The 20,847-nt window shown below is 33.3% G+C and overlaps 1 protein-coding gene across 6 annotated transcripts in view; it reads right to left on the reverse strand.

The window, feature by feature from the left end:
* The window catches only part of ARFIP1 (ARF interacting protein 1), a 129,346-nt gene that overhangs the window by 34,488 nt on the left and 74,011 nt on the right, over positions 1–20,847 (reverse strand). For 5 of the 6 annotated variants that reach the window (XM_017673811.3, XM_017673815.3, XM_017673813.3 and 2 more), the window contains 4 exons: positions 18,832–18,927; positions 17,096–17,208; positions 9,447–9,668; positions 2,125–2,282 (listed from right to left, as the gene is read on the reverse strand). In XM_017673811.3, coding sequence (XP_017529300.3) covers positions 2,125–2,282; positions 9,447–9,668; positions 17,096–17,208; positions 18,832–18,927 — 589 coding nt within the window. The remainder of the gene's footprint in view (positions 1–2,124; positions 2,283–9,446; positions 9,669–17,095; positions 17,209–18,831; positions 18,928–20,847) is intronic. The other variant, XM_073232569.1, reaches the window with a different exon arrangement.

A 20,847-nucleotide genomic window follows, 5' to 3' on the forward strand; every position in this document is an offset into this window, starting at 1 on the left:
AGTGTGAAAGTTATTTTTTTATAATTAATGTGAAAATTTGAGATTAACCCAGTCCAGGCTCAAGGCCTAATGATCAAAAGTGAGAGGGAGAGCAGCCGCAGGGTCTCACTTTGGCTTTGAGATTGGCTCCCAGTACACGGACCATCCTTAGAGCCTTATTTCTCTCCTCTACAAATTAAATACAAGATGTTTTGTGTATAAACAGTGACTTACCTGATAAATCTGTCATCTTTAGTATGGGTTAATGTTTTACAAAGCATGTTAGAAATAAAGGCTGAAGAGATAGATATTACATGCTTAAAAATAAAACATTTAAAAACACAGGTGGGTAATTACTAAGCAGACACATAGAAACTAGATTCACACAGTTCTTAGCTGGGATGTAGTAGAGGTACTTTCAGAACAAAAGAATTTTCATCCACAAATAGTAAAACAGTCTAAAAGACTAGAAAATAAGAATGCGTAAAATGATTAAAGAGATAAAAGGAAAAGTAGTCATTATGAACAAATTATGACATAATGAATAAGGAACAGACAGATTTGGAAAAGAACCGAATAAAATTTATAGAAATTAAAAATATACATAATAAACTATTTGAAAAATAAAGACAATGTCGATGAAATGATTTAAGTAGAGACCAAGAATCAATTATTGGGAATATTCCTGAAGGGATTCCTATTGAGGGATATCCTATTCACAGATACCTTCTGGTTCTTTTTTCCTAGCTTCTGATTTTAATAGCATGTTAGTAAATAATTCAAACAATAAAGACAAGTAAAAAACCAAGTCCAAAACCTAAATAAGGCAGACAGTCCCATCTCAGCCATTTTGCCGCCAGCCAGCCATAGTTATTTGTTTTGACCTTCATTCCAAGTCATTAAGAACCTCATATGTTAATGCTAAACTGAAAATTACAAACACACCATAGGACAGAGCTTCTCTTCTTAGGAAAAGATCCAGTTCATTTTCCAAGTGACGTGGGCTTTTACTTATGTAAAGCATAAGGAAATACATCTTTAAGAATAAGCACTCAACCGCAAAAAGACTAGATGAGTGTAGAGTTTTCATAGGCTTTTCTAACATCATTAAACTATGACAAGAAGCCAAAAAGTAAAGTTATACTTCTAAAAGGTAAAATTAGCACTAATCTTTATGCTATAAAAGTGTAACACAAAATAAGATTTCAAGTGTTCATAGGAAAATAACTCAAAGGGGACTGGAATGAGTGGGGGAAAAAAATTGGGCCTGGAATCAAAAGTTCAAAACTTCTATCATGGGTCTGCTACTTTGCAGACATTTATAAGGTTTTATTAATATGCACATTGTTTAACTAACAAGATAGATATGAGATAGAGAAATCTCGTATGTGTATGTGTATAAAATGTTATGAAATATGCATATGTGTATAAAATGTTATGAAAACACTGCATTATAAATAGATATGAAAATAAATAACAGCTATTTAATTTATGTTAAAGGTAAAATGAAGTTTGAAAGCTAAATGTAATCTGGATAAATGGAGGATCAGGGATTAGGTATTCACAACATAAACGAAACTATGGAGGCAGAAATGAGCTTTTATATTCAAAAACACTGAAACTGTAAGTCTGGTTTCTATGGAAGCAATGGTAAAAGGGTGAAAAGGTAGTTTAGGCCAGATTATAGAGAGAACCTAGTATCTACCTGGTAGAATACAAGGTTCTGTCCTCTTCTAATGAAGCTGGAGCTGGGAGAAGCTCTATCTCCCTATTTCCTAGCAGGCAGTGTTTGGGCATGTAACCAAAGACCAGCTGGATACTCTCAAGTCAATGAAGAAAGGTATTCAGGAGATTTTGGGAAATTATTTATGGTAGTTGTGGCAGCCTCAAGCAGCAGAGGTACCCAGCATCAGGGTCCCAATTAGATTCTTCTGAGGTATTATCTTGACTTTGGTTCTTGCCTGTTTATAGAATCTGTTGTTGTCCTGCCTTTCTGTTACTTCTGTGGGCCATCGTATGAACGTTAATAAATTCTTTTTCTGTTCATATTGGCCAGAGTTGGTTTCTCTTGTATGCAACCAAAAACCTTAAGTGAATTACATATGATCTGTAAAATAGGCAATATAGTGAAAATTTATTATCTACCTGGCACTTTCATACTGTTTCACAGTCATTAATGTATCTTCAATTGTTTTATTCACCAAAGTGTTCACACTGGCGATGAAAAAATTAATGGCTCCAAGAAGAGTCTCTCCATTTTTAGCCAGCAGTTTCTGGGTATCTGCATTATAGCCAAATTCTTCCTAAAATAAAAAAGTCACCTTAATTTATCCAGTAATAAATTAGTGAATGTGACTAAAAAAGTTTCAAACATATTACTACTGGGAAAATACACAACTCAGAAATCTTGCTACAGAAGTACTTTCTTTCAATGTTTAAATTAATAGGAATCTAAATCACAACTTGTTAATTACTGAAGAAGTCTAGTAAAACAAAATTGTCATCAGCTCAGATGCATACCTAAAATCAAATAATTAAAAAAAGTTAAACTACTTTGTACGAGAAAGAATATTTTCATTTTTACATTTTGTTTCTATTATAGTGTAAGCACAGCTGTTAAGAAGCATATAGCAGATTATTAATCAGAGAAAGTATAACTTTTACAACCAAATTAGGTAATAACTGGCTAAAACTTTCAGACACACAATAGATTGTAATTTTTGTGTTTTGACTGAATCTTCTCAAAGTATAAATATTAACAATATACATTTCCTTGTAAATTTAGTGACCAGATGACTCCCAAGCTCAGGTCTATCTAGGCACACAGCTGAGGAAGGATCACTCAACACCAGTCGTACTTCATCTCTGAATAAACTGAGTTTTGGCTTAGCAAATACTCCACATGACTCCTTCACATATGGGGTAGAGGGGGAAGGTCAAATTCTAAATTTTCAGCAGTTAAAGCTTTTCAGTCCAGGTCTGATTAATTAACAGATTATCAGGAACACATCTGACCAAATAAAAAGTCTGATCGCATCTAACTGTAAAAAGTATCATTCAACTTAAGAATTCTGAACTTTTTTATAAAATATTTTTAAATTTCAGCTGAAAATAAATGTAATATTAAATTAACTAGAATATTATAAGATATAAATTTAATGCTAGTACTAGAGTTGTAATTAAATTTCTAGATAATAAAATATTCATTAATTAATAAAAAGGAAAATAAAATTATCTTTATCATGCTAAAAGAGTTTCTACTTGAGAGGTCCATGTAACTATTTAATCTGGACTCAGTTTTCAAAATTTTATAGATTTGGCTTTTTTTATAGATTTGATTTTATAGACCTTGATTTGTCAGACATAGGATTACATAAAAAGATCATCAATGTATTCAGAAACTAAAATGAAAGTCAGGACAAATGAAGATTTTTGGAACCAAGTTTTTCAAGCTAAGCTTATACTTAATACTAGATGTTAACTGGAAAAATAATAATAGAGGAGAAAAATCTTTTACAACTTGAGAAAAAGTTCACATAGTACAACTATAGTTTATATCTTTGGTATTAATTTAAAGATAAAAGGTAAAATAAAAAAATCAAGAAACAAGAGGAAGTTGTTTCTCTTGTTTGATCCAATATGAAAGTTGGATTGGATCTAAATCTCATAGCTCATAAAAAATAAGGAAACTTTTCTACTCTCTGTATTAACAACGTATTTGTCACTACATCATATCCCTGTAACACTGTTCATTTCTAAAAGTTCTCGATATTTACAATTCCCCATTATTAACTTAAAAAATTCCATAAGCCCTAATTTAGCCACAGGAAGATCTAACAACCTAGAAGGTTGTTCTTTTACTGAAACAAACAAACAAAGTAGGGAATAGTAAGATGAAAGAGCAGCAGAATTTGGAATCTTACATTTACTGACAGGAAAAACAGGCCTAAATTCAAAGCAGACAATAAGAGTAAAATGACACTGTTTCATGAATGTAAATCTCACTTATAATTCTGTGAAGAAAATGTGTATAAAATTTAAGATTTTAATATATAATATGACAACTAACTGGCTAAAACAAAAAAGTTTTATAGTAAGGTACAAGAGCCATAGTAACAAAAGCTAAAATAATCAGGAAACTAGAAAGAAATGAATATACATATGTATATGTAGTATAAATACACAAATAAGTAAATATGTTTTTTTGGCAATGAAAGTAAGATAAAACATGACTCCTAAATTTCATTTAGTTTTTAAGTTATTTTAGTATTCTCAGTTGTACAGGAGCATTTTACACAATATTTATAACCTGCCTTAGTAATTAGAAGTAAACTAAACATAAAATGACCACAGGGTATACACAACAAGAACTGGGTTGTAGTTCTAATCTGCCACTGAAGAAGGAAAGCCAATGTAATTCCTTGTTCTAAAAATTTGTTTGCTTTATATATAGAGAAAACAATGTTCCAAAATACTTGATTATTTTTTCTTTTTAGCAGCTCCTACATCACATACAACATTCATGGGATGTAAATTTACCATATATAAATGACCACCATTTCCCATTAAACTTATACATTAGGATCAAATAACAGAAGCATCTGAAAGGATCTAAATCATCAAGTTTTAGTAATATAAAGTATTACATAAGTAATAAGAAATACATTATTTCATAATACAGAGCAGTAAAAACTAGAATCACAAGTACTAATTGGTAATTGACAGTGATATGGATTGTGTGAACCCTCCTAATCTTGATGTAGATGTTGCCCTTTAAATTGAAAAAATAAAATTTAATGAGGTGCCATGGTATAACAGAATGAGGAATCAGAGGACATGTGACAAAATGGGCAGTCTAGTTTGGGAATTCAAATAGTTTGGGAATTTGTATCTTGATTCTGCCACTGACTGGATTTATGTCTTTCATGAGGAAGTCAAAGTCTTTGTGCCAATCTCCTTCCTAATAAAACAAAGATAATTAAATCCCTTACAAGTTTGAGAAGCAGCATAGTGAGATAGAACCTATAAAAAGTTTCTGACAGATGATAGGCAGTCATTAAAAGATAATTCCCTATCCCCTCCGGATTTGCTTTTTTTACTGATGGATATTGGCTGTTCCTCTAGAAAACTAAGGTATTGGACTAATCTTTAAATTCTTCCTCACAATCTCAGCAACTATCACAACCATCATAATTTATTCAGTGACGCTACATGCCAGGCCCTGTGCTAAGTGTTTTCCATGGATCTCAGTAACATGGCATAAGGTGAGAGGAAGTAGACACCAGCTCTTCATCACTGCTCTCTATAAACTTCCTTTCAAAGAGCATCAACAGGCAAAGAAGGGAGCTGCTTTGTGGGCTGGTGTGGCTGACCCTGATTACCCAAGGGACACTGGACTGCAACTCTGCACTGGAATTAAAGAAGAGTATGCCTGGAGAATAGGCAATTGATCCTTTAGGGCATCTCTTAGTACTACCATGTTCTGTGATTAACATTAATGGAAAACCACAACACTTCATTTCAGACAGAACCTCTAATGGCCCAGACCCTTCAGGAATGAAGCTTTGGGTTACCCTGCCAGGCAAATAACTACAACAGGCTGAGGTGCTAGCTGAGGGCAAATACAGTAATGGAATGTGTAGCGGAAGAAGCTACAACCATGTGACCATTTGTAGAAATGAGGAGTATATTTGTTATGAACATTTCTTCCTTATTTTGTTATGAATATGTGTGTATATAAGAAGATACCTCTTTTCTTTCCTCTCTTATTATGTAACATAAGCCATTATTTTACATCATAATATTTAAGTATTGTTAACTTTACATCATAGTGTTTAAATTACAGGATATCAAGGAAAAAAGTGAATGTGACTCAAGGACTTTGCATCTATCCTCTTGTGAGGAAAGGGTTAGGGTGTCTTTGATAGTATGCAGGGTGGTTCTATCATGTTGGGTGGAAGTAAGACTGTTACTTGTCTTTATTTGGAGATTAAGTATGGTCTAAGGAGATGTATATGAGTGCTGCCAAGTTGACAAAGGGTGGACTGTGATGGTTAATTTTATGTGTCAGCTTGATTACACTGAGGTATCCAGTTGTTTGGTCAAACATTAGAATAGGTGTTACTATGACGGTACAGATTTTCTTGATGTAATTAGCACTGGCAATGATAAACATTATAGAGGCAATTTAAAGTTGACTTTAAGGAGATTATCCTCCATAATGTGGGTGGGCCTCATCCAGTCAGTTGAAGGTCCTTAGAGCAAAAACGTGAGGCTTTCTGGTGAAGGAATCTGCCTTAAGGCTGTAACAGAACTCCTGCCTGAGCTTCCAGCCTGCTGGCCTACCCTACAGATGTCAGACTGCTAGTTCTCACAATCGCAAGATCCAGTTCCTTAAAATAAATCTGTGTGTGTGTGTGTGTGTGTGTGTGTGTATTGTGTACATATTTCCTGCTGTTTCTGTTTTTCTGGAAAACCCTGATTAATGGAAAAACATCCATCCTGTAAATACTGATGACAGATTTTAAATACATCTCCAATAGGCTCTAATTTACCATTACTTTTACAATTGTAAGCACCAATTAGAATACTTCAATTCAATGACTGTTTTTATTTCTACATTACCTATTTCCTTCAAATCATTTTTGTATACATACTTGCCTTCAGCATTTGTTCACTGACAAATCAAGTACATTTTGGTGCATAAGCATAATAAAAGATGAATATATTATGTCTTTTTAGCAAAACAGGATGGCTCAAATTCTCGTCAAAGAATGTTGCATATGGAGTCACTGCTGTTGAATTAACTAGATGAAAATACGGCAATGGTTAATTTTATGTGTTAAGTTAATAAGGTTGGGCCATGCTGTCCAGATATTTGGTCAAACATTATTCTGGATGTTCTTGTGAAGGTGTTTTGAGGATGACAATAATATTCAAATTGGTGGACTGAGAGTAAAGCAGAATGCTCTCTATAATGTCACTGGGTCTCATCCAATCAGTTAAAGGCATTAATAGAACAAACAATGACCTCCCCCAAGCAAGAAGGACTTCTGCTAGCAGACTGCCACTGGATGCAACAGCAGCTCTTCCCTGGATCTCCAGCCTGCCAGCCTACCCCGAAGATTTTAGATGTACTGAGCCTGCACAATCCTATAAACCAATTTCTTAAAATAAATTTCTATAGATCAACACATCCTATTGTATCTGTCTCTCTGGAGAATCTCGACTAACATAATATGGTTATTTCCTTTTTGTCCCTAAAAAAACATTATTACTGATTGACCCTTAATTAAGAAAATTCATGTAGGATACCATTATCAGAAGACTCATAGCCAGAGATTTCACTTATGTTATCAATATTGCCATCATTGTTAAGAGTCAATACTGCTGTCTCTTTGCAGTCATCCTCTGGTTTGTCTAATCACTGTGAAATGTCTTTTTCTGGTATTGTCTTCTCTTTGCCATTATAGCAGAAAATGAAAAATCCTAAATTCTCAACTGTGATTCATGAACATTAGAAGAAGACCACAGAAATAGTCTCTCCAGATTTTTTGGCAATGCAAACAAACAAAAGTATTTATCTCACTATTGTACCATTCTTCTAGGCAAGGCTATCATTCTTTTGTATTCTTATTATCTTAATTATTTTTAACATTGTTGGAAGTAACTGATATGTAGTGATGAAATAATTCCTAAGATGATGAAAGAAGAAAATGTTTTAAAAAAAGAGTAATAAGATCATTAAGATCTCATACTGTGTTCAGTTTCCAAAGGACGCACATGGTAGTCATAAGATAAAGTTTTAATCTATTTTTAAAAAATAAGCAAATTCTCTCACTGGAAGACCTTTAAGAAAGAATTAAAGTCATCAACGGGGATGTAGTATAGAATGGGGAATATAGCCAATGATGCTGTAACATCTTCCTGTGTTGACAGATAGTAACTGCACTAAGTGGTGTACAGATTTAATAATGTGGGTAACTGTTGAACCACGGTGTTGTATACTTGAAACCAATATAAGATTGTATTTCAACTATACTTCAATTAAAAAAAAAAGAAAAAGAAAGTCATGAAAAATCAATCTTTACAAGGAGCTAGAAATCCTCAAACAAGAAACTCAATAATTAGAACTGAGTCTAATGGACTTGAATACAGAGGATTAACCTTTCTGTAAAAAAAAAGTACTTCACAAAAGAAAGCTTAGGTACCTACTAGCTAAGACTGAATATTAAATGAGCAAACACATACATGAATATGTTATCACTTAGAACTGTACCTGGGATATAGTAAGCCTCCAATCTGTGTTAACTATTATAATTAATACAGTCTACTGAGTATAGTGTCACTGATAATATTGCTGCAACACTTCTCCAGACCCTGTACCCTGGCTACCTCTTTCCACACTGTGGGAATCTTTCTTTGGGTCAGAAACCCTCTAAAGATTCCACTTAAAGCAATAGCAAGAGATCATGATGAGACAGGCAGGACTGGATACAAATTTCAGTTCTACCTGTTCTGTGTGATCTTATATATTACCTAACCTCTCTCGGCCTCAGTTTCCTCATCTATAACATAAGGGTAACACCTTTGCAGTTTTGTTAGATAAATTACATGATATAACGGCTGTAAAGCCCCCAGGCCATTAAATTGAAATTGTGGACACTCAATAATTGCATGTTTTGATGATTCAGCTTCCCGAATAATAATGTAATCTAGGTCATTTTTTTGTCTAACAACACAGAACTGAACCTCAGTATTTTTCACTATCATGATATATATTACTATCTGTAATCAAACTTTCTTTTTCCAAGATTCTTGATACTATCAAATGATTTAATGATCTAAATCATTTAACTCTGCAAATTGGAAGTCTGTAGGCAAGGCATTTCTGTACCTTTTGGCTCCAGATGAGGAAAAAAAAAAAGCCATAAAAGGAGCCACTTAAGATATTGTAAGAAATTCTTAGAAGTGCTTTGCTGAATATTTAGAGATATATGTAGAAAAATAATCTCATCATTATCCTAAAATTCATAATTTATATTAATGATTTCAATAAAATATACCATGAATCCAGTCAAGCAAGTTACTATTTGCTTAAGACCCCTGCAGACTAGTTAAGAGATTTTCAGTAAGTACCCAAGTTTATTTTTTACCCACACCCAGCTACATATAGTTTTGATTCTTTCTAGGTTCAGGCAGGCTGAGTAATCTCTTTTCTCTTTCCTCTAAGTTCTCTACCTGAGTCCCTCAACTGACATCTTTGCTAGGGTACAACTGGATCTCTATGTTGTCAGAGTCGGCTGGGCCCTCTTAAAAAATTATATGAAATATCTTAATATTATACCTCAAGATTCCAATTTATTAAGAGTTCAGCAAATCAGAAACATAACATATTACTTCTTAGAGTACTCCTATTGATATTCTCCTTCCTCTCGCCCCCCAACAGCTATTTAAAATAATCTTACATGGAGTTCTAGTGACTTCAAACTCAGGTCAGCAAATGCATCTCCAAGTTGCCTCTGTGTATGCACCATCTGGAAAAGCTGGGTTGACAGTGTCTGAGCCAGTCTTAGAATATTTTCATATTTTTTCTTGTTATCTCTTAATATATCAATCTGAGCTTCAAGTTCAAGGTCCACAGTTCTTGATCCACGACCTAGCTTCTCTGAAATAATTTGTCGAGTGCACTAAAAGTGGAAAGATGTACTTTGGTTAGGAAGAAAAAAAAGAAAAGAAAAAAATAGTAACATAGCAATCCAAAGTAGAAATGATAGAGAATATGGCATATATCACTTTTGACTTCAAACAAGCTAGGCTAACAAACTGAAAATTGCCAGGCCACTTGGAAATTCATCAGGACTGAGAGAGTAAATTTACCAGACATGTCTAATAACTATTATAATCAGAGGAAGTTTTAAGACTTATCTAACTAACTGATATACTACCAGATGAATTCTCTCACATTATCATATTTCAAGCTCAGTGCAGTTGGGGAGATTATCTAATACAACAGAGACACTTGGCATTGACTTAAGAACAATATTGAACTATTAATACAGGAATAATAAAAATTCTACTCTCCTACTGGTTTCAAACAATTTATTCCCCTTAAAAAGCTGTGTGTATGGATATGAGCAGAAGGAACAAAGGGAAGCAAGGAAAGAGAAAGAGCCAAGAAGAGGACAGGGGACAGAGGAAGGAGGGACTGAGAAAGACAGAGGCAGAGAGGAAGGAAAAGAAAGAGATGGACATTAGAGATTCCTGAATTCTTCTTTTACTTTTGCCTGGATAGAAGAGTACTGAATTATGTTATTCTACTCTGCCCTAGAAGTAATGATAGAGGAACTTACAGGTTTTTTAAAAGAACTTAATTTCAGAGCACATGGAAATAAGTTTTCTAATAAGTTTTGTTAGAAATAAAAAACTATAAGCAACTTCACTAAATACATTTTTAAGAGTAACAATATAGGGCACTAGTATACTCACCAGTTAAAGTTAATAAAAATATTCTAATTAAGTAGTAAATATGTATTACAATTTTAAAATGTGCACATTCACTCTTTTATCATGTCTTTCAAAGTTTTGGTTACATAACTGGTATTTGTTGTAAAAATTAAAATAATGAATGAAGTGAAAGGTAAATTTCCTCTTCCTTTAATCTCACTAAATAGTAAAAAACTACTCTTAACAGTATGAAGCGTAATATAGACTCCTCTTAAACCTATATAATCACATATATAATATTGTAAAGTAAACATGAGACCATGTTATGCTATACACAATACCTAAACATTTCTTTTCAATGAACAAATATCTTGAGACTTTTTTATCGATATCTGTATTTATTCTTTTAATGTTGGCATATTATATGCTACTCATATTTTTCTATTTAAAATTGAAACAAATTTTCTGTTCTTCCTCTATTCTCATCAATTAAGGATCTTTATGAGTAAATATTTTTTGTAAAAAAAAAAATCTCGTTTTAAAAAGTAGAGAAATTAACTATATAGAAAGTGATAGGAAAGGTGAGAAGCAAAACTCACAAAAGGGAGATAAAAGTACTTCTATGGAAAACACACAAACACTCCTGGGTGATGAAAATCACATTAAGAAAAATGTTCAACTGTGAACTCTGTGATTTTAGTGAGAGAAACATCAGCAAAAAATAATAAATGATAACAAGATGAAGGAGATATACTACTTATTTCCACTTTTCATCTACACCAGGATAATCCATATGTAATATTATCACAGACATTTATTCTATTTGTACACCAAAACATTTGGTACCCTCCATAGCAACCCAGATACAATAGTCTGTTGAAAGTCAAGAAGCCAGAATTCACTGAAGAAGCTTGGTTGACTGTGCAAAATGAAAGAAATGTCTACTGCTGTCTGAGTGACCATTTTTTACAGAAATGATGGGGCATAAGCAGACAGTAGGGCTAACGATTTAATAAGGAAATGCTTTTTGTTTCCAAGAAGCTAAGGCATTGGGAAGAATAAAGCGATAGTGATTATAAGGCATATTAAGATAAATCTGGACATCTGAAAGAAATTTTGAAACTGAATATACAGAGCTTGTATTCCAGTACAGATAACTATACATTCTTAAGGAAAATCTAAGTCATGTGCATGGAGCTTTTTAAAGAAAACTGTAGTGAGAAAATAAAAAGTTGCTAGTCATTTTGCTACTCATCAGGATCCCAGAGCAAGTTTCTTATATGATCACTGAAGAGCAGATTTTTATTTAAATTGCTTCCTAGTATATACCAAAATTAAAATGTAAAATTGCAAATCAGTATATTTTATAAAGCAAGTTTAAAATAGAGAATTAAGAATCTCAGTTCTTTGCCTTTCTTTGAAATCCCTAAAAATGCAGATGACTTACAATGAGCTATTGGTCCTATTCAGTTTTCTATACCTATAAATTAAGAATTCATTTTGAAGATAATTGGACAAAGGGAGCAAAGTTAAAGAAGTAGGAAGAAACAAAAGTAGATTATGGCTCTATGTAGATCTCCTATTTGGGGTGGAGTAGATAAAGTGATAAATAGTGCACAAAATATTGCCAATCACCATCACACAAGGTCATGAATTTACAAGACTGTCACTGTGTATTCTGAATGTTTAAACAGTACCAAAAGTTTTCCCTGTAATGCCAAGAAGTGAATAAAAACATTTAAATACAAGGAAAAGAATATTTTCATGGCAACAATTGATAGATACTAAAAGACTTATTAAAGGTAATGGATAGGGAAGAAGGGAGCTTAAAATGAAATATTAGGAACTGAACAGGGGTGATAGGTTAACCAGTAAATGAACAGGGAAACATGACAAGAAATACAGGAATGAAAGTTTAAAAAAGACTGGCCTAAAGACAAAAAAAATTAATTTGATAAGTGGTGAATATTAATGGTAAATTCTTAAACATTTAAAAAAATATTTAATGTCTGGGAAGGATGATAGACAGCTCTGAATGCTGAAACAGACTGTTGTAAGAAAAATAATGGACTTCTAAAAGTATTTTATTCTACACTAGGAAAACACAGAAAAAAAAAGAGATAAACCAGAGTTTATTCACAACTACACCTGCAGATGAGAATAAATAAATTTAGTGAATAATATCAGGCAGATTAAAATAGTATTTAAAAACATGGTTTCACCTTGAACCTTTGGTAACCGTGAATCTAAAGACTGCAATGGCAATAAGTACATATCTTCCAATAATCACCCTAAATGTAAATGGACTGAATGCACCAATCAAAAGACAGAGTAATAGAACAGACAAAAAAGCAAGACCCATCTATATGCTGCTTACAAAAGACTCACCTCAAACCCAAAGACATGCACAGATTAAAAGTCAAGGGATGGAAAAAGATATTTCATGCAAACAACAGGGAGAAAAAAGCAGGTGTTGCAATATTAATATCAGACAAAATAGACTTCAAAATAAAGAAAGTAACAAGAGATAAAGAAGGACATTACATAATGATAAAGTGCTCAGTCCAACAAGAGGATATAACCATTATAAACATATATGCACCCAATATAGGAGCACCAATATATGTGAAACAAATACTAACAGAATTAAAGGAGGAAATAGAATGCAATGCATTCATTTTGGGAGACTTTAACACACCACTCACTCCAAAGGATAGATCCACCAGATAGAAAATAAGTAAGAACACAGAGGCACTGAACAACACAGTAGAATAGACGGACCTAATAGACATCTATAGAACTCTACATCCAAAAGCAACAGGATACACATTCTTCTCAAGTGCACATGGAACATTCTCCAGAATAGACCACATACTAGGCCACAAAAAGAGCCTCAGTAAATTCCAAAAGATTGAAATGCTACCAATCAACTTTTCAGACCACAAAGGTATAAAACTAGAAATAAATTGTACAAAGAAAGCAAAAAGGCTCACAAACACATGGAGGCTTAACAACATGCTCCTAAATAATCAATGGATCAACGACCAAATCAAAATGGAGATCCAGCAATATATGGAAACAAATGACAACAACAACACAAAGCCCCAACTTCTGTGGGATGCAGCAAAACCAGTCTTAAGAGGAAAGTATATAGTAATCCAGGCATATTTAAAGAAGGAAGAACAATCCCAAATGAATAGTCTAATGTCACAATTATCAAAATTGGAAAAAGAAGAACAAATGAAGCCTAAGGTCAACAGATGGAGGGACATAATAAAGATCAGAGAAGAAATAAATAAAATTGAGAAGAATAAAACAATAGAAAAAAAATCAGTGAAACCAAGAGCTGGTTCTTCGAGAAAATAAACAAAATAGATAAGCCTCTAGCCAGACATATTAAGAGAAAAAGAGAGTCAACACACATCAACAGAATCAGAAACATGAAAGGAAAAATCACAATGGACCCCACAGAAATACAAAGAATTATTAGAGAATACTATGAAAACCTATATGCTAACAAGCTGGAAAACCTAGGAGAAATGGACAACTTCCTAGAAAAATACAACCTTCCAAGACTGACCCAGAAAGAAACAGAAAATCTAAACAGACCAATTACCAGCAACAAAATTGAATCAGTAATCAAAAAACTACCCAATAACAAAATCCCCAGGCAAGATGGATTTACCTTGGAATTTTATCAGACATACAGAGAAGACATAATACCCATTCTCCTTAAAAGTTTTCCAAAAAATAGAAGAGGAGGGAATACTCCCAAACTCATTCTATGAAGCCAACATCACCCTAATACCAAAACCAGACAAAGACCCCACCAAAAAAGAAAACTACAGACCAATATCCCTGATGAATGTATATGCAAAAATATTCAACAAAATATTAGCAAACTGAATTCAAAAATACATCAAAAGAATCATACACCATGACCAAGCGGGATTCATCCCAGGGATGCAAGGATGGTACAACATTCGAAAACCCATCAACATCATCCACCACATCAACAAAAAGGATAAAAACCACATGATCATCTACATATATGCTGAAAAAGCATTCGACAAAATTCGACATCCATTCATGATAAAAACTCTCAACAAAATGGGCATAGAGGGCAAGTACCTCAACATAATAAAGGCCATATATGATAAACCCACAGGTAACATCATACTGATCAGAGAAAGGCTGAAAGCTTTTCCTTTAAGATCAGGAACAAGACAAGGATGCCCACTTTCCCCACTTTTATTCAACATAGTTCTAGAGGTCCTAGCCATGGCAATCAGACAACACAAAGAAATAAAAGGCATATAAATTGCCAAGGAAGAAGTCAAATTGTCCCTGTTTGCAGATGACATGATACTGTACATAAAAAACCCTGAAGAATTCACTACAAAACTACTAGATCTAATATCTGAATTCAGCAAAGTTGTGGGGTACAAAATTAATACACAGAATCTGTTGCATTCCTATACATTAACAATGAACTAGCAGAAAGAGAAATCAGGAAAACAATTCCATTCACAGTTGCATCAAAAAGAATAAAATACTTAGGAATAAACCTAACCAAAAAAGTGAAAGACCTATACTTTGAAAACTACAAGACAGTCATGAGAGAAATTAAAGAAGATACCAATAAATGGAAACACATCCCATGCTCATGGATAGGAAGAATTAATATTGTCAAAATGGCCATCCTGCCTAAAGCAATCTAGAGATTCAATGCAATTCCTATCAAAATACCAACAGCATTCCTCAACAAATTAGAGCAAATAGTTCTAAAATTCATATGGAACCACAAAAGACCCTGAATAGCCAAAGCAATCCTGAGAAGGAAGAATAAAGCGGGGGGAATTACACTCCCTGACTTCAAGCTCTACTACAAAGCCACAGTAATCAAGACAATTTGGTATTGGCATAAGAACAGACCTATAGACCAATGGAACAGACTAGAGAGCCCAGAACTAAACCCAAGCATATATGGTCAATTAATATATGATAAAGTAGCCATGGATATACAAGGGGGAAATGATAGCCTCTTCAACAGCTGGTGTTGGCAAAACTGGACAGCTACATGTAAGAGAATAAAACTGGATTATTCTCTAACCCCATACACAAATGTAAACTCAAAATGATTTAAAGACCTGAATGTAAGTCATGAAATGATAAAACTCCTAGAAGAAAACATTGGCAAAAATATCTTGGGCATAAACATGAGCAACTTTTTCATGAACATATTTCCATGGGCAAGGGAAACAAAAGCAAAAATGAACAAGTGGGACTACATCAAACTAAAAAGCTTCTGTACAGCAAAGGATACCATCAGTAGAACAAAAAGACATCCTACAGTATGGGAGAATATATTCATTAATGACATATCCAATAAGGGGTAGACATCCAGATTATATAAAGAGTTCACATGCCTCAACAAACAAAAAGCAAATAAGCCAATTAAAAAATGGGCAGAGGAGCTGAACAGACAGTTCTCCAAAGAAGAAATTCAGATGACCAACAGACACATGAAAAGATGCTCCACATCGCTAATCATCAGAGAAATGCAAATTGGCCAACATCCAAAAAAACAAACAATAACAAATGTTGGGGAGGATGTGGAGAAAGGGAAACCCTCCTACACTGCTGGGGGGAATGTAAATTAGTTCAACCATTTGGAGGTTCCTCAAAATACTAAAAATAGAAATACCATTTGACCCAGGAACTCCACTCCTAGGAATTTACCCTAAGGATGCAGGAGCCCAGTTTGAAAAAGACATATGCACCCCTATGTTTATCACAGCACTATTTACAATAGCCAAGAAATGGAAGCAACCTAAGTGTCCATCAGTAGATGAATGGATAAAGATGATGTGGTACATATACACAATGGAATATTCAGCCATAAGAAGAAAACAAATCCTACCATTTGCAACAACGTGGATGGAGCTAGAGGGTATTATGCTCAGTGAAATGAGTCAGGTGGAGAAAGACAAGTATCAAATGATTTCACTCATCTGTGGAGTATAAAAGCAAAGCAAAAAGTGAAGGAACAAAACAGCAGCAGACTCACAGAACCCAAGAATGGGAAAGGGACTGGGGAAGATGGGTGGGAAGGGAGGGATAAGGGGGAAAATGAGGCATTACGATAGCACACAAAACATAGCGGGGGGGCACAGGGAAGGCACTATAACAGAGAGAAGACAAGTAGTGATTTTATAGCATCTTACTACGCTAATAGGGTATGTGGGGGACTTGATAATAGGGGGAGTTTGGTAACCATAATGTTGCTCATGTAATTATACATTAATGATACCAAAATAAAAAAATTGAAAAAACTAAAAATGAAAAAAAAAAAGAGTGGGAGGACAAACGTATCTATAACAGTTCTACAGCTAAATGTATTCCAAGGTGACATGTTTTTTTCTTTAATTATGTGTTATATATCAATTAACAAGCATTTTAGTGATCTTTTTACTCTCCTGCTCTTCACTTTATAAACTTTTTGCAAAGATCAATAATAAAACAATACTTCATTTTCTAATCGTATTTTTATGTTTAGATGGCATTATTCTCTCCCATATATTCATATAATTGCAAAATAATAACCTGAGTAACATAAAAATAAAATTCTTAGAGCCAATTAGGGTGGAAACATTAAAAAATTACAGACCTTATAGGTGTTTAGACTCCATTTTCTAACAAGTTCTAACTTTTCCATTGCAGGATTTTTAATTTCATCTGCTAGAATAACCGGTCCACTTTTTGTCTGTGTTCTCTGGCCACCTGCATGATCACAACAAAAGATAAAAACATAAACCAGATAAAGACAGCAGGGAAAGAAAAGAAAACATTGATGTTATTCAAGTTAAACTACTTTTGCATTTAAAAATTAAAAGGTTCCCACAAAGTGAAAGACTAGAAGTTCCTGGAATCACTAGGGACATCCCTAACACTTAAAATATATTTTTGTCCATTTAAACATACATGTCAACTATTGAACCATTGTGTTGTGTACTTGAAACCAATATAAGACTGTCTATCAATTAAAAAAAACCCATGTATGCCAGATGGTTGGTCTTTAAAAAAAAATGTTGCGATCAGCCTTCTTTTCTAAATAAACTGCTGTTTACTTTAAGAAAATAAATTTCCATTATTAATCTTATAACCTAATGACCCTAAAAGAACTGTCAGTAAAAATTTGAAAGGCCACATACTCCTCCCAGTGATCTCCTTTCACTACATTACATAGAACAGAGCAATAATAGAAAGCTACTATAATTTTGGAGGACTTCAAAATATAATTCAAATTTCAACTAGTCATTAAAAGTATTTTACCACCAGTATGAAAGGCTGGGCTGGTTAAAACAAGACTTACATTGTACCTTTTTTCTCAAGAGAACCCCCACAAAAAGCTTTAATTAATAAAGGCAGTAAAAAGTCCTGACAATGTATTGCTCTAACAGTTAAATGGTGACATACATGCAAGTCTATAACTATATAGTTTCTAACAGCAAAATATTTTTCATAGAAGAAAATATTTAATAAATGTTTAGGATACTAATGACTTCGGATAGAAACTTTGTATTAATTTTAAAAGAACAATGAAATAGGAGAAGAGGAAATGTTCTAAAATACCGTTTTAGGAAGTCAGAGTCAGCAAAAATTTTTTTTCTCACTCCTATAGGAATATCAGCCTTATCACACAGCTTTACCACAATCTAAGATTGAGGATGGTGTATAAAATCAAACATATTTAAGAATTTACAAAATTCTCACATAAACAAAATACAAAATGTTAATATTTTACATAAAAAGAATAGGAAGTTCAATTTTTTCCTGTTTTTATAATTCAGCAATATTAGAGTAAAGAGAAAATCCAATGCAAAGAATGATTTTTCCCTAGTGTTTTTCTTTGGGCATAACTGGTAAACTACATAGTATCCTGTTGTAATCTGCAAACTATTTGTAAGATGACGTTGAAACAGGAAGACAAAACCTTTTTCTCTTAACCCATTCCAAGTAATGAACAGCCCAATTGTTGAAGGCTCCTTTTTTGTTTAATGGAAACAACAGAGCGCAAAGCTGCGAGTTTAGGATCAAATAAGTGTACCTACTTTTTCCAGAGCAAAGAAAGGATGATTTAGAATGAATACAATTTTACAATATTTTTGTATCTTTAAGTGAATTAAATTTCATCTTGAGATATAGATACTAACTTTGAAAAGTCAGAAAGATAGGTATGGCTAAAAAGATTATTTCCCTTATTGTTAAAAAAAAGAAGCAGCCACCAAGAAAGCCAGAATAACACACACCTAAGAATATAAAGTAAGTGATTATGAAACTGAGTGAATTAGTTTAGCTTCAGCAGTAGCAAGAAGGGCTTTATCCAATCAATGCAGTGAATACCTGCAGGAACAATTAAATCACTTCCTTGTTGAGCCAGTCGACTAGCTGCCACCCTGCTAGGAGACATTACAGATGGCAATGGTGGTGCTGGGGAACCTGGAAAGGGTAGACATTTAACTGTGAAAATCCTTTTTCTCCTCCACATACTGTATATTTTTAGTATAGGTTTACTGACATTTCCTTTAAAACATTAACAAGCTGGGATTAAAAACTGGAATTAATATATTTGCTTCTTGCAGCAATGGACTAATAATAAGTGGATGCTACCAGGCTGAGTTCTTGTATAAACTTTTCATCGAACTATTGAAAACCAAACAAAACACACGGCTACAAGAAGAAACTTGGCAAGATCACATCTATACAGGACTTCACCTGGATTCTCCTAGTTCCAAATCAATTAATACAATGTGATTAAAGTCCTATAGTTGAATGATTAAAGTTTAGTAAATATTTTATAACTTGCTATTCTTACATAGGAAGGAATGTTCTTCAAGTAGAAATTCAAACATATGGAATACTATCAAATTTATAATTAAAACTCAGAGAAATGTGAATGAATTATAGTATTGACAGGGATTGCAGCCAAACATTTCAAATCATAAATTACCAGTGCAGTCCACAGCTATTCACAGTATGGTGAATGTAAGGCACCTATATCAATTATGACATCTGGGAACTCATTAAAAATGCAAAGTCTCAGGCTCTGCCCAGACCTACTGAACCAGAATCTTCACTTTCACAAGATCCTCAAGTGATTTGTATGTATTTAAAAATGTGACAAGCCATGATGTACAGTGTTATTCTGACTAATCATAAGACTCACTTTTGGAGCTTTTAAAATATATTTGGGACACCATCCAAGACCTACTGATTATTAGAGAAACAGCACCTGTAGGGTTTTGGATTTTTGGGGGTGAGAGTGGCAGTTTTAGCTTTTTTATTTGATTTTCCTTTCTTGATTTTACTTTATTTGACAAAAAATAACTGCGTACACCTAAGATGCACAATGGGATGTTGTGATACATGCATACATTGTGAAATGATTATCACAATCTAATTAATGTATCTACCACCTCATATAGTTACTTTTTTTTTGTGATGAGAATACTTGTGATCTACTCTCGTCTTAAATTTCAAGTATACAATATATTATTATTATTATTAACTACAGTCATCATGCTGTACAATTAGGCATCTGTAGTTTTTAAAAGCCAATTGAATTATTCTTAAACACAACTAAGTTTGAGAACCAGAAGAAAGAACAAAATTTTTAAATGAAATATCGCTGAGTTTTAAAGTCTAACTGTGTTTGAAATTCTGGTTCTATTTACCACACAGTACTGGGAAGACCCCTACAAATTACTTAAGGTCTCTGAGCATTAGTTATTTACAAAGTAAGGAAAACTGACTACCCAACATTGTTGCTAATGTCCAGCATTAGACCATAGAAAATTATAGCTTCAAGTGCTTTCTTATTTTAAATACTAAGGGCAGTGTATCTTTAAGGGAGTGATAATTAAAAGGGAGTTAAAGAAATAAACATCCTTCCACATTCAGCTGAGACTATTTAAAAATCTGTACAGTACTTTAATTTCAATTATACTCTTTCCTAGTTCTCTAGAAGTTATAATGTATCAAATTTCTAATTAAATTTTTCTAACAGGACAGAATCAACATTAACTTTCTTTCCTTAAAATTAGTAACAACTGGTCATCATCATATCCAGATATACTAAGTTCTGGTGCAGAAAAAGTTACCAATTCTAATATGAAAAACCTTAACTGTGAATGGATCTAACATTAAAATCCAAACATGCAATAGACTTCAATAGTTGATGCTACGTTTCAAAGTGAAAGGTACCTTTCTTTTTATCTGTTGAGCCATAAAATTCAAAACTGCAAGGCATGGTGGAAATCAACTAGTCTGACTTTAAACTACAGGAGAAATGAGGCTGAGAGAGTTTAAAACAGCTTATTAGAGACTCAGATGTTCTGAATTCACACCATAATATCTCCA

Source organism: Manis javanica, chromosome 3 (assembly GCF_040802235.1).
Source record: "Manis javanica isolate MJ-LG chromosome 3, MJ_LKY, whole genome shotgun sequence".
Lineage (NCBI taxonomy): Eukaryota > Metazoa > Chordata > Mammalia > Pholidota > Manidae > Manis > Manis javanica.